Source organism: Parambassis ranga, chromosome 5 (genome assembly GCF_900634625.1).
Source record: "Parambassis ranga chromosome 5, fParRan2.1, whole genome shotgun sequence".
In the NCBI taxonomy this organism is placed as follows: Eukaryota; Metazoa; Chordata; class Actinopteri; family Ambassidae; genus Parambassis; species Parambassis ranga.
In genome coordinates, this window is record NC_041026.1 from 4,786,664 (window position 1) to 4,801,753 (window position 15,090).

Genomic DNA, 15,090 nt, shown 5'->3' on the forward strand with positions numbered 1-15,090 from the left:
GTGGTGCTAAGTGTGGTAGAATGCTACTAAGGGACCAGATGTGGTGCTAAGTGGGCCATAGGTGGTACTAACTTTGGTGGCGGTAGTACTAACTGGACCAGATGGTACTGAGGGGGCAGATGTGGTGCTAACTTGGGTGGAGGTAGTACTAACTGGACCAGATGTGGTACTAAGGGGGGCAGATGTGGTGCTAACTTGGGTGGCGGTAGTACTAACTGGACCAGATGCGATACTGAGGGGGGCAGATGTGGTTCTAAGTGGGGCACATGTGGTGCTAACTTGGGTGGTGGTAGTACTAACTGGACTAGATGTGGGACTGAGGGGGGCAGATGTGGTGCTAACTTGGGTGGCGGTAGTACTAACTGGACCAGATGTGGTACTAAGGGGGACAGATGTGGTGCTAAGTGGGGCAGATGTGGTGCTAACTTGGGTGGAGGTAGTACTAACTGGACCAGATGCGGTACTAAGGGGGCAGATGTGCTACAAAGGGGGGCAGATGTGGTGCTAACTTGGGTGAGGTAGTACTAACTGGACCAGATGCGGTACTAAAGGGGGCAGATGTGCTACAAAGGGGGACAGATGAGGTGCTAACTGGGGCAGATGTGGTGCTAACTTGGGTGGAAGTAGTACTAACTCTACCAGATGTGGTACTAAGGGGGGCAGATGTGCTACAAAGGGGGACAGATGTGGTGCTAAGTGGGGCAGATGTGGTGCTAACTTGGGTGGAGGTAGTACTAACTGGACCAGATGTGGTACTAAGGGGGCAGATGTGGTGCTAACTTGGGTGGCGGTAGTACTAACTGGACCAGATGTGGTACTAAGGGGGGCAGATGTGGTTCTAAGTGGGGCACATGTGGTGCTAACCTGGGTGGTGGTAGTACTAACTCGACTAGATCTGGGACTGAGGGGGGCAGATGTGCTACAAAGGGGGGCAGATGTGGTGCTAAGTGGGGCAGATGTGGTGCTAACTTGGGTGGAGGTAGTACTAACTGGACCAGATGCGGTACTAAGGGGGGCAGATGTGCTACAAAGGGGGGCAGATGTGGTGCTAACTCGGGTGGAGGTAGTACTAACTGGACCAGATGCGGTACTAAGGGGGGCAGATGTGCTACAAAGGGGGACAGATGAGGTGCTAACTGGGGCAGATGTGGTGCTAACTTGGGTGGAAGTAGTACTAACTCTAAGGGGGGCAGATGTGCTGCTAAGGGGGGCAGATGTGGTACTAAGGGGGCAGATGTGGTACTTGCAGTGCTGGTTGGAACAAACGTAGTAGAGGGAGTTGTAGGAGGAGCAGACGTAGTTGAAATAGGTGGTGGACAGCTGCAGTTATTGTTTACTTCTGGATAAAACTCGGTGACAGTTGTGTGAAGAGGACATTGTGTTTCAGGAAACAGATCGAATTGTTCTCCCAGTTCTCTATAGAGCTCTGTCAAATTCTTAGTCTGTAGATATGTATTCAGTCCATCTTGGTTCTCGCCCCAGTGTGCACTTGCCAGCCATCTCTGCTTGCTGTTGCTGTTGCAGCAGAACGCTGTCCACATCTTGGAAGGAACATTGACCTTGTTTTTGAGGAGGGTGTTGCCGGGCACTGCTCCGATTACTACAAAGGCTTCTGTGTTATTATTGTTGTCATGGCACAATTGATCCATAACACATTTGACACATTGCTCCATGTTGTTCCAGCTCCTCTGGTTGAATGACTTTATCTGAGGAACAGCGTTGGTCAGAGTGAATGTAGAATTTCTGTCATTTACAGTCTGTCCATAAGAGCTTGGTAATAAATGTCCTCTGTCAAAACGTAACTGGTGTTTGTAATCAATGTCACCAGCCTGGTGGTTGTATGTCTTAGACCCTGCTTCCCTCATATTCTTGTTTGCACGTGTGTCCTCAAGCTGTAACGGTGAAAATGCAAAAGCAGATTAAATGTTCAATTAGTTCAATAAGCTATGTAGAATAAACAGAATGAAAACATTTATGAACTGATAAATCGCCTACAATAACTGGAAACTGCTGTCAGGTCTGTGAGAATGGAGTCTGCACCACTATGTATCAAATATGATTTATTAGGGAGGAACAAAGTCCACAGAAATAAAGGAAGCCAGAAATCTGCTGTGGAGGTGGAGGGTGGATGGTGACAGACCGTTACACATTAGAACCATAAGTAATAAACGCTGTCCTGAAAAATATATCACATGCTCTGTATCCATATGACCACAGGAGGGCACCAATCATCATATAAGCCCTGAGGATGGGATATTATTTCAGTTGTATGAGTCAGTCAATTGATGAAATGTTAAAAATGTATCCCAAATATCTGATTGAAATTTTAAATAAACAGTTGTTGGATAAAACTGAGAGGTGGATGCAGCATTTATGTGTAAAACAAACACACCTGTGGTTCAATCTTCCACCTGGGATTCTTGGGTCTTCCACCCATCACATCCTGTGTACCTGGAGGCAGAAAAACACTGGAATCTTGTTCTTGGTGTCATAAACCGTCACAAAGGTTCTGTTGTTATTTAAGTCTGGCAGATGACTTTGTATCGTTCTGGTCCATGGATGGTCCCGTTCTCTAAGACTTCTGGGATACGTGGTGGAGTTTGTTGAAGGAAAAACTCTGAACAGTCCATCACTGATCCAACACTTCAGATCCAGTGGGGACTGATGGACAGAAGCAGGACAGCAGAGAGGAGGAGGAGGAGGAGGCCCCTGCACCTTCACTGAGGCCATGGTCCAGATCTGTAACATCAGTTTAGAAGAGAATTAATAATTTATTACAGTTCAGCAACTTCATGGACTTACAGGTGATAACAAAAACTTTCATGTCACATTAATTGTGAATTGTGAAACTGTTGTTAAAGGTAGGGTAGGAGATTTTGAAAACTCAGTGAGAGTCAGCCAGATTTCCAAAGTAAACACACGCCCCTTTCTCTCTCGGAGCTCACCCTGAAGCCACACCCTCCCATCACATGGACGCGCATTACCTGAAGACGAGCTGCGGTCTGTGACTTCGGCCATCATGCACGTACCTCTCTGGTGCGCGAAGAGCAGGAAGAGAGTGACGACCAGCCAATACTCCGCGCAGGGTCCACCCGGAGGATTGGCTGATGTTTTTAGTGTTTTATAGCTTCCACAGATGATTCTGTGGAGAGCTCTAAGAGCGCAGGGGAGTGGGGTGCCCAGCCAAGACAAGATGCACCCTCCCCGGGCAGCAGGGAGCAATGATCGTCCCTCTCCCTGTCCATTCTGTCACTCCTCTAATGGCTCTCGTCAAGCTTTGACCGGGCAAGTATTAAAAGTAAAGCCAGAGCATCGGCATCATGACTAAGGCTCATTATAGAAACACAGCTGGCAGCGTGACACCACCTCCATGCAGAGTCTGACCTCACATCAGTCCAGCACTGTGCTCATCACATGGAACAAGGAACTACAGGACACTGTAGAAATGTAGTGGAGGAGAAAGTACAGGTAACAGCTGCAACATGGAGTGGAGATAAAAGTATAAAGTATGCACCATTATTTTTACTTAAGTACAGTAACGAAGTACAAATACTTAGTTACTTTCCACCACTGATTATTAAGCAAATGTGGATTCATAAAAATCTATCTTGTCAGGGAAATTTAATATTTGCAGATTACTTGGATTAAAATGTTTTGCATGTGCAGTGCTTTTAGCTTAGTAATGTAAATAAAGTTATTTTTAAAAATAAAAAAATTATTCATTCAGTCAGACCAGACCAGATTTGATTTGCTCCGGCTGCTTAAAATTAGCCCATTTATCAGATATCCTGTGGTTTAGGGTTTTCACTAAAACTAAATGTTAACTTATAACAATGTTTGTATGCTATTTAGATAATAACTTTCCCATCTTTATTACATAACATAAGGAGGGTGTAGCCCCACCAGCCCATTAACACCAGCTGTAGAATATATATCATAAAGTGTAGGATTCTGATCTTACCTTCATGTGTGGATGAAAATCTGCAGAAAAGTTATCGAAACCAGGAGAGATTTGCCCATTTATATCCACAGAATGTCAGTGTGTGTGTGGGTAATCTTTTAACTGGAACTGTAACTCACCACAGTCTTGGTTGTGAGTTTGTTGAGTTTTTTTTATCTGCTGATTCAAATGATGGAATTAAAAACATCATTAAAACAGAGGGTTATATTCATGATACTTGTTTGTGTTTAAACACTGAACAGATTTCTCTGTCAATAAGTAAACAAAACAAACATTTAAAAGTCATTGATGCAACAGACAGGAACAGTGTGATGAAATTGTTATTGTAGTAAACACTTGGAGTCAAAGTGAAACCAGTCAGTGCTGCTGACGGAGGATCTGCCGTCTGAAAACATGTGATGTTTTGCATAGTTTATGGTTACTCAGTGTCAGAGAGGGCTTCCGGAGGAGGGAGAGTTGTCTCGATGTCAGCTACAGAGCAAGGACACCTGTAAAGAACAGATGGCCATATTATGAAAAAAACAATCACTGATGAGAATAATCTTTACCATATAAAATAGATTTGGCATTCAATATTTAGACATGTGTGAATGTGTGTAGCGTGAAGGAGAGACAAACTTATTTTTAATCGTTCAAAAATATTTACCTCATGTAAAGTGGTTTACGAACAAGGATTCAGGTTAGCTTACTTTTTTTAACTCAAGTGTAAAAAAGTGTAAAACGATTTGTACGATACCCTTGATCTACTAGCCATCCCTAAAAGAGAGCAGCTAGAACTACCTGCAAGGTGAAGGTACAAAATGAGCTTTCCCATGAGTTTACTGTTCAACCAAGGCCTGCAGCAAGGAGACTCTCTTTCTAGCAGATGGTTCAACTAACTTTTGGGGGCATCATCAGAAGCATTGTAATCAATAGAGGAGGAACCCTACTCAACAGAACTGTGCAATATCTAGCCTACGCTGATGGTGTTGACTTACTGGAGAAATGAGAGTTACCTGAAACAAGCTTCTAAGGAGCCGGATGCTGAATCACAATTAGCTGGTCTGGAAGTTAATGAAGACCAAGTATATGTTGGTGACCCATAACCAGGTGCAGTCAATACACCTTTTGAGTTGGCAAATACAAATTTGAACAAGTCGATCGCTTCAAGTACCTGTGTTCCATGATATCATCAAATAACGATACCCATCAGGAGGTACTTGCCAGAATCAGTGCTAGGAACCACAGTTATTACAACTCACTACACCTACTGTAATCAAAACTCCTGTCAAGGAGGACTAAAGAGACCATCTACTGGGTAGTCATAAGACCAGTGGCCACCTATGGCTGTGAACATGGACTCTTACGCAGAGAAGCCAAGAAGTTCTAAACAGGTGGGAAAGGAAGATTCTATGTCACATTTATTGGCCCCGTCTGTGATTCTAGTGTCTGGAGGACACAAGACTTCGGTGACACGAATGTGGAACGAATGCCAGATGTGTGGGCGGCACAGAAAGTGCTCCACCAGAAGCCAGAAGGACATCAATGGAGGGGCAGACCATGGAACGGGTGGCTGGATGACATGGAGGATGACTCAAGGATCCTTGGAGTGCTGGGCTGGTAGTAGGATTCCCTGCAGATAAAGATTAGGTTTGTAAATACGATGCAGATGAGCAGGACTTCTTGTTCATAGAAAGAGTACCCAGTGCTCTGGGAGAAAGAGGACATTTTCCCTCCTGCAGTTGGCACCTTTTTATTTTTGAAAAATACTGTAGAGTACTGTAACTTCTAACATACTGTTGCCCGGCTGTGTGCTGTTGCTTCACATTGAACATCCCACAATGCATTGCAAACTACAACCGTATTATATTAGTACAATATATTACTGTTGAAAAATGGCTGTATATTTACAGCAATTTCTTAGTGTGGAATCTTTCTCCCTGTTTTTCTCAGGAACTGTTACAACTTCTCATGCAAAGTTTGGATTTACTGTAACTACAGCCTGGGTAAATATGTGTCTTGGTCCTTTTCCAATCCAGAGCAGAGTCACCATTCATGCAGAGGTCTGTGACACACAAACCTGAACATCAGACGCACAAATATCTTCACAACATTGTGAAACCAGAATGTTTGCCGACTGATGGATGCCTGTAGAATGGACAGATGTTCAGCCAGTGAGAGACATGCTGGAATCATCATACTTACCGTTTTTAAATCACATTTACAGATACAACAGTTTTAGTGGATTTCAGTCTCAGTGGTTCGCGTCTCTGTCTCTCAGATCTTGGTGGTTCGTCTCATCGGTGCAGGCTGAGCCTCTGGTGGTCTTCCTGGTCCCTCTGGTCCTCGGTGCTGGATCTGGTTTATACGTGTTTGTGTCAAAGCTCCAAAATCACAAGTGAGTCAAAAGTCTTTAGTTGTTTTTACCTGATGGCCGACAGATGTTTGGGAGACAGGTGTTTGACATGTGTCTCTTCTCCTTCCAGGTCAGTAAAGTCCCTCCACTCTAGGTGCCTTGCTCCGGGGTTCTTTGTGAACAGAGAGGACAGCAGGTTCACTCACACACATCTGTTAAAGGGACTTTATCTCCTCCGGCCTCAGATGGACACACAGGACCTGCAGGAGGAAGGCTGTCATGGTGTGGACAGACACAACTGATGGACATCAGAGTCAAAGCTGCTGCAACAACGTCTCCACTGAAAATTGAGCTTAATAAATGGATTTGTAAATTTCATGTATAGATATATTGATGTGTTATTTTTTCATTTCAATCAAATACATTTTATAAACATGCACATTTGTTTGTTAATTTCATTTCATTGTTTCAAAGACCTAGAACCTTTGGGTGAAGCAATAGGTTGGAAAGCCTCTGTGATTCATGGGGCTTCATTTGGCCATAACTACCTACAGTCTGACCCTTTTGGGCCCTCTGGGTCACCTGTGGACTCAGATTGATGCACAGCGTGCTGCTTCTCTAACATCATAGTTTATGTCTGTCCCTCATGTCATTGTGTTACATGCTGCAGAGCAACAAAAACATCTGCTTTTACAGAGGTCTGCACACCTGCTGATGATCAATACATCAAGCTATGTCGCTCTGCTCTGGGTCATGTGACCAACAGATTGTCAGAGTCACCACGTATGTCATAGAACAGTCCAGCAGCTGATGGAGATCTTTCAAATTATTTTCAGAATCAGAATCAGAAAAAATAAAACCTAATCAGTGGTGCTTTTAGGAGGGATCAGTCTGGCACTGAAAGTCCTCCTGCACCTCAGCAGCACGTGGTGGAGAGGATGGAAGCTGTTCTCCAGGATCCCCTGCAGCTTAGCCATCATCCTTCTGTCTGACGCTGCTGTCAGGTGATCCAGCTCCACCCCCACAACATCCCCGGCCCTTCTGATCAGTTTAATTCAATTCAATTCAATTCAGTTTTATTTATATAGCACATATTACAATCAGACATTGTCTCAAGCGTTTCACAGGAACCCCCCTAAGAACACTGTGGCAAGGAAAAACTCCCTTTAAGAGGAAGAAACCTTGAGCAGGACCCGTCAACTTAAGGGGGAACCAGTCCTGCTGCTAGTCAGAGAGGATGAGGGAGAGAGAGAGAGAGAGAGAGAGAGAGAGAGAGAGAGAGGAGAGAGAGAGAGAGAGAGAGAGAGAGAGAGAGAGAGGAGAGAGAGAGAGAGGAGAGAGAGAGAGAGAGGGAAGAGAGAGAGAGAGAGAGAGAGATAGAGAGAGAGAGTAGAGAGAGAGGAGCAAACATGATACAACATGATACAGTACAGAGCAAACATGACAGCAAGATGAAACAGTGATTATATTGTAATAGATATCTATATATATCGTCGGTCCATAAGTAGGAATAGTAATTTGATAGCAAAGATGAGCAGCAGGGGTTAGTGAAGTCGATGAGCACAGGAGAGATCAGGGGCCAGACTGCAGGTCAGTCACAGGAGGTCCTTCCTTCCTGTGGCCATCAAACTGTACAACACCTCCCTCTGAGACCAGAACACACTGTCTTGTAATCATATCCATATTGGATTTATTTAGACAAGATTTTACTGCACACGGTACAAGTTGTATTATATATGACTTTAGTCTTCACTTGCCAGGATTTGACTTGAATGTATATTAATGTTTAGAATTTATTAGGTTTTATTTTATATTTTTTATTTTTATGCTCACTACTTTACCTTATTTTGTCTTTTTTGAGTACACACGGAGCACCTGGAACGAAAGCAATTTCCCCCTGGGATCAATAAAGCATTTCTGATTCTGATTCTGATTCTGAGTATGCAAAGACCTGCAAAGAGAGAGAGCGAGAGCGAGGCACAGAACTACGAGGCAGACAGTAAACACAGATTATGAGACGATATTACCCAGTATGAGCCAGACTAAGGAGAGTAGAGGAGAGGTCAGAGGGTGAGAGGGAAACTGCTCAGTGGATCATGTTTGTGCCCCCCGACAACGTAGGGCAAGAGAGACTTCACGAGCCGGACTGCAGGTCAGCATGCAGGTCTTGAGACCAGTGTGAGCCCGACTAAGGAGAGAAAAGGAGAGGTTAGAGGGTGAGAGGGAAACTGCTCAGTGGATCATGTTTGTGCCCCTGACAGCGTAGGCCTAGAGCAGCATAGCTGTGCTACACAGTAGGTCTAAGGCTAACTGTAGGCCTTACTAAACAGAAAAGTTTTAAGTCTAGTATTAAAGGTGGAGGCAGTGTCTGCCTCTCGGACCCAGATTGGTAACTGGTTCCATAATAGCGGTGCCTGATAGCTGAAAGCTCGTCCTCCCATTCTACTTTTATGAATCCTAGGAACTACAAGTAAACCTGCACTCAGAGATCTGAGTGTCCTATTAGGAACATATGGTACAATCAGGTCCTGCAGATACAATGGAGCAAGTCCATGAAGAGCCTTGTAGGTTAGAAGAAGGATCTTGAAGTGTATTCTTGAGTCCACTGGGAGCCAGTGAAGAGACGCTAGAACAGGAGAGATATGATCCCTTTGGCTGCTTCCTGTCAGAACTCTAGCTGCTGCGTTCTGGATCAGCTGCAGACTGTTGATGGAGTAATGTGGACATCCTGACAATAAAGAGTTGCAGTAGTCCAGTCTTGAAGTGACAAAAGCATGGATGAGCTTTTCAGCATCACTCTGAGAGAGGATGCTCCTGATCTTAGTAATATTACGCAGGTGAAAGAAAGCGGTCTTGGAGACCTGCTTAATATGAGAGACAAACGACATGTCTTGATCAAAGATAACTCCAAGGTTCCTCACAGTCGTACTGGAGGCCAGAGTAAGTCCATCCAGAGAGAAAGTATTATCTGATAACTAGTTCTGAGATGTTTAGGTCCAAAAACATTGACCTCAGTCTTGTCCAAGTTTAATAGTAAAAAGTTGGAGGACATCCAGTCCCTTATGTCCTTTAGACACGCCTGTAGTCTGACTAGCGGCTCCGTTTCTTCAGGCTTCATGGATAAATACAGCTGGGTATCATCAGCATAACAATGAAAGTTTATGCCATGCTTCTGGATGATGTTTCCTAGAGGGAGCATGTAGAGGGTTTATTGAGTCTGTTTGTGTTTCCACTGCTTTCAGTCTGCTGCCCCAGCACACAACAGCAAACAAAATAGCACTGGCAACCACAGACTCACAAAAAATCCTCAGCATAGTCCGACAGATGTTAAAGGACCGGAGCCTCCTCAGAAAATAGAGGCGGCTCTGGCCCTTCTTGTGGAGTCAGACTCTCCACCTTTGCTGATACATCCCACTATGGCAGAGTCCTCAGAAAACGTCTGAAGGTGACATGACTCTGTCTGGTAGCACCCACCTGGCTGGTCCAGCAGTAGGCTGTACAGTAGGCCGGAGCTGTTCCAGAATGAGTCTCTCCACGGTCTTCATCATGTGTGACATCAGTGCCACTGGTAGGTAGTCCGAAGAACCACTGGGCCACGGCGTCTTCGGCACTAGCACTATGCAGGACATCTTCCATAGCACAACGACCCTCTGGAGACTCAGCCTCATGATGAAGACCCGGTGAAGCACTCCACAGAGCTGGTCAGCACAGTCTTTGAGGACTCGAGGGCTAACACCATCAGGTCCAGCAGCCTTGCTGGTGGGGAGTTTGCTCAGCTGTCGTCTAACCTGGAGAGGTGTGAAGAGTGGAGACTGGGAGTGCAGAGAAAGGGAGTGCACAGACAGAAGAGGGCCGTTAGAGGAGGTGATTGGAGGTGGTGGTGTGGGGCCATTGTAGGTGATGGAGGCATCAAGAGGGGGGAGGGGAGGGAGCAGTGCAGGTTTGAAAACAGGAGAGTCAGCGGGGACCCGGGACCGCAGTGTCAAATCTGTTAAAGAACAGGTTTAATTCATTGTCCCTTTCCACACTACCATCGACCCCTCTGCTAGCTGGTCTGAAACCTGAGATGGTCCTCATGCCACTCCAGACCTCCCTTGTGTTGTTCTGCTGGAGTTTCCACTCCAGCTTCCTCCTGTAGTTTTCTTTAGCCTCTCTGGTTTTCACCTTCAGGTCTCTCTGAATGGCCCTCAGCTCCTCCCTGTTGCCACCTCTGAAAGCTGCTTCTTCTCATTGAGGATGGCTTTAATGTCCTTTGTTACCCAGGGCTTGTTGTTTGGGTAACATTTTACAATCCTTGTTGTGATGTTGCAGTCACCACAGAAATTGATGTAGTCTGTGATGCACCCTGTAAGCCCATAAATGTCCTCACCAAGCGGCTCACAGAGCACCTCCCAGTCTGTTGTCTCAAAGCAGCCCTGGCAGTTTAATGTTGGGGCTACAGATACGGTCCTTGATTGTAATATGACCGGGATTGCACCATCTGTTGTTAACAAAAACAGGAAGTCCACCACCTCTCCGCTTACCGCTCGGTGCAATCCGTCAGCTTGAACCGTCTGAAATCCCTCGACAGAGACGTTGTTGTCGGGAATATCCGTATCCACCCACAGAGGTCCTGAACACATAAGATTCCCAACCAGAAAAGTAGTAGAACTGAAGAAGCCACTTGGGGGAGTGGCGAAACATCTTCAAAAAACAATCCTTGAGTCCAGTTGCCTCGAATTAAACTATGACCTGGATGAATGAGAGCATCCACAGATATATTTACCACCTTGTTGCTGCTCCAACACAGTTCTTACTGATCCCCACTGTGGGGAGTTTGTGGTGGTTAGAAGTGAAACACATGAGGCACCAGAGAAAGGTGAACGCTTGTTAATTACATATTATGAACAGTGCTGGTGTACATGAGCTTGGCCTGTCTTCTGCCAGAAAGACTGCAGCAACTGGATCTTGTTTGATGGCTTCATTCGTACAGATGACTGTTGTGGTTTCTAAACACAGAAAAAAAATATAATTGAAATATGCTCGGTCTCTCTGCCTGCACAGTGCCTAGGATGCACTGGAGCACTACTGGGAGGGGTTATTAGATGTGCTCACCTGTACCGCCCACAAACATGTGGAAGCAGGGGAACCAACACAAGCTTTTGTTTTAGCAAAGTTGTGATGTCATGATCAGAATACAAGCAGAAAAATACAGCATTATTATGTGACGGAGCTCAGGAGGAAGGGGGGAGACTACTTAAGTTGCTAACAACGTCACCTGGGGAGGTGGAGACCTCAAACCCAGGAAATAAGGAAGGCACACAGGTTCGAGTCACACACAGGGCGAGGAACGTGTACCACAAAAGATTATTTAATTCCAAAAGAATAAAATTAGCTGCAGCAAACCAAGTTTAAAATCAATAATCAAATGTGTTGTCAGTTCACAGAAGGAGATGAGTTGAGGCCCTGGAAAAATAAAAGGAAACGCTGACAAGGCTGAGGCTCACCGGGGGAAGAGGAACAAACCAAGAAGGGATCAACCTACACACCTGTGACACTACACTCCAACGAAATGACGTGAAGAAAACCCAGCACCAGGGAAGGGGGACCAGCACCGCTGGGCCACAGCTCCTGTACAGCAACACTAAAGAGAAATAATCACAGACCAAAGGGACCCAACCACATCAACAAGGCCACAAACACACTCACACTAATAATAAGAAACAGAAAAACCAGAAAACAACCTCAAATATCAAAAATGAAAAAAGGGGAATAACCCGATAACTAATCACAAATAAATAAAATAAAGTAAAATAAACACGTATGCTACAACTAAAATATAACCTAATTCAATATATATTAAGTCAATATTAGGCCTAAGCCTATAGAACAATCAAAACAATCAGAAATAACAGACAATTAACCCAAACAAGAATCCAAACACCCATCAACACAGTTCCAATTAAATGTGGATAAACCCGCTGGCCCAGAATCCACGAAGGAAGTCCAGTACTGTTACGACAGCACAGATCAGGACCAGAACAGACAGCCCCTGCTGGTGCAATGATGAAGCAGAGGGGGAGGAAATCCACACCGTGCTGTGTGGCCACGCTGATCTCTGGTGAGCCGGTCCCGCCGCCACCACTGCAGATCAGAGAGCAGGGAGATCTAATTATCACCGGAGTGCGGCAACTCACCGAACCAGCGCCACAGGTGGAATCCCAGCAGAAAGAGGACCGCAGCCCCGCCGCACACACGCTGCCACAGCGCACTCTGCAAAAAGTCACGCACCACACCACGGCCCCGCAGACACCGTTGCTACTGCTGCGTCTCTCGCGAGAGAGAGACCACCTGCCTGCTGAAATAGGTACGGCGCCACCAATCAGCACAAGACAACAAGAGAATGCCCCCAGCGGCTGGGAGGAATTAACTCACCTGGCCACAATTAATAACTAAGCTTCACGTCTTCTTTCTTATCTATAAACATTATAAGGAGCTTGTTGTAGATGTGATTGTGATTGAACAACAAGTGTGATGATTCCAGCGTGTTTCTCACTGACTGAACATCTGTCCATTCTACAGGCTGTCATCCAGCAGGCAGCAAACATCTGGATGGGAGCTGTGTGAGGTCACTCCTGGTTTCACGTTGTTGTTGTGAATATATTTCCATCTCCTCGTGTGTGTTTTCATCAGTAAATCATAAGTCCACATGGTCTTATAAAAGGTAAAGATGTGCACAAGCTCACAGCTGTTTACATCCCTGAGGTGTATGTAAAGAGAACATATTTACTGCGGTATAAACCTTCAACAGTTTGACTACAGGAATGACTTCCTGTGTCTCTCAGTGGTGCATCGTGGGAGTCGGAGTCTGTTGCTGAACGAGCTCCTGTAGCTGGTCAGCACAATGTGGAGCGGGTGACAGGGACAGTCCAGTATAGTCTTTAATTTGGACCACGTCCTCTGTCAGAGAGTCCAGGTCCTCTCCCGCAACATGGCCGCCTTCTGTTGAGTCTGTTGACGTGTCTCTCTGACAGGCTGATCACTGCTGTCAGTATCATTCATAAACACGTCATCAGCATCACCAGCAAAATGATTGAGCATTAAATGGATCCTTCCTGCAGGTCTCTGTCTGTGATCAGACTGTAAAATGATGAAAACAAGTCGTCTCATAAAATATCTGATCACTCAGTCTGTGATTTTATTCTATGATTATTTTATATAAGAGCAGAAATAATTATGTGGATTGTTATTGTTTTCCTGCTGTGGTGGTTTCATAGAGACAGACATTTCAATAATGTGGGCGGAGTCTCTGAAGTCTCAGCCTGTAGTTAGTCTCAGTGGGCAGAGTGGTTTCAGAGTTATATATATTCACACAGCCTCTGGGTTGTTTCACACGCTGACACTCTGTGGATCTCAATGGGCAGTGAGGACGGTTTTCTCTCTTCTGCTGTGACTCTGATCACTTTTCTACTCATTCTCATCGTCACATGTGTGGAAGGTAAGATCATACTGCTACTTATTTTGACACTAATGATATATTATCATGTTTAATCAGTTTTCAGTTAGATAACATGTGTTATGTTCTATTACCTGTTAAACAGGAGGATATCATCTCTGTAATTAGCACATAGAAACACGTGCTGCATGAATTATGCTAATGTTTAGGAGAGACCTTGTTTCATGGTCCCAGGACATTTATAACAGGACAGTGCATCAGTGTATGAATACAGACTGTGGGAATAGAGGTCAGGTTTGTCTGAGGTAGCACAGATCCAGTCTCTGTCTTTAGCGGAAGCTGTTGTGTCCTGGTGAAGAGGCTTAACCAGTTCTAATCCAGATGTTTAATACAGAACTCTTCATCGTAAGTGAGTCAGTTTAAAGGCAGGTCAGGTCTGGTCTGGTCCAAACACTCTGAGAGCTTGACTGTCTGACTCACTACATAAACACCAGCAGTATTTGTTGATCAATCAGTACTGATGAGTCACACTGACCTGTCACTCAAAGACTTAATCTGAGTTTCTGCTGTAAAGTTGGACATTGTCTCTGTCTCTAAATTGTCCCTGAACATGAATTAAATGTGTCCTCCTCCCTCTTCAGGTCAGTATGAGGTCGTCGGCTCACCTGAGCCAATCGTGGCTGCTCCAGGTGATGATGTCATCCTGCCGTGTCACGTGGAGCCGAAGCTGAATGTTGAGGCGCTGACGGTGGAGTGGTCCGACCCCGACCTGAAACCTGACCCCAGAGACCGACTGAAACGAGTGGAGTACGTCCATCTGTACAGGGACAATGAAGACGTCCCTGACATGAAGTTGGAGACGTTCATCAAGAGGACGATGCTGTTCACAGACGACCTGAAGCAAGGAAACATATCGCTCAAGATCATCAACGTCTCAGAGAAAGATCAAAGAAGATACAGATGTTTCATCCCAAAAATAAAAAAAAGCTCCAAAAATCAGAAGTGAGTCAAAAGTATTTAGTTGTTTTTACCTGATGGCTGACAGATGTTTGGGAGACAGGTGTTTGACATGTGTCTCGTCTCTTCTCCTTCCAGGTCAGTAAAGTCCCTCCACTCTAGGTGCCTTGCTCAGGGGGTCTTTGTGAACAGAGAGGACAGCAGCTTCACTCACTCACATCTGTTAAAGGGACTTTATCTCCTCCGGCCTCAGATGGACTCACAGGACCTGCTGGAGGAAGGCTGTCATGGTGTGGACAGACACAACTGATGGACATCAGAGTCAAAGCTGCTGCAACCACGTGTCCACTGGGAGACAGACAGAGCTCACAGCTGTCCGTCTTTATTCACATATATTTGAGG

At 45.3% G+C, this 15,090-nt stretch overlaps 1 protein-coding gene across 2 annotated transcripts in view; it reads left to right on the top strand.

The window, feature by feature from the left end:
* LOC114435764 (myelin-oligodendrocyte glycoprotein-like) overlaps window positions 1–15,090 on the top strand; it is a 43,966-nt gene extending 28,876 nt beyond the window's left edge. The window contains exons 1-3 of one of the 2 annotated variants that reach the window (XM_028405709.1): window positions 13,645–13,773; window positions 14,373–14,733; window positions 14,827–15,090. In XM_028405709.1, the coding sequence (XP_028261510.1) occupies window positions 13,692–13,773; window positions 14,373–14,733; window positions 14,827–14,998 (615 nt within the window). In that variant the 5' untranslated portion in view covers window positions 13,645–13,691 and the 3' untranslated portion in view covers window positions 14,999–15,090. Of the gene's footprint in view, window positions 1–13,644; window positions 13,774–14,372; window positions 14,734–14,826 lie in introns of those variants that run through there. The other variant, XM_028405711.1, reaches the window with a different exon arrangement.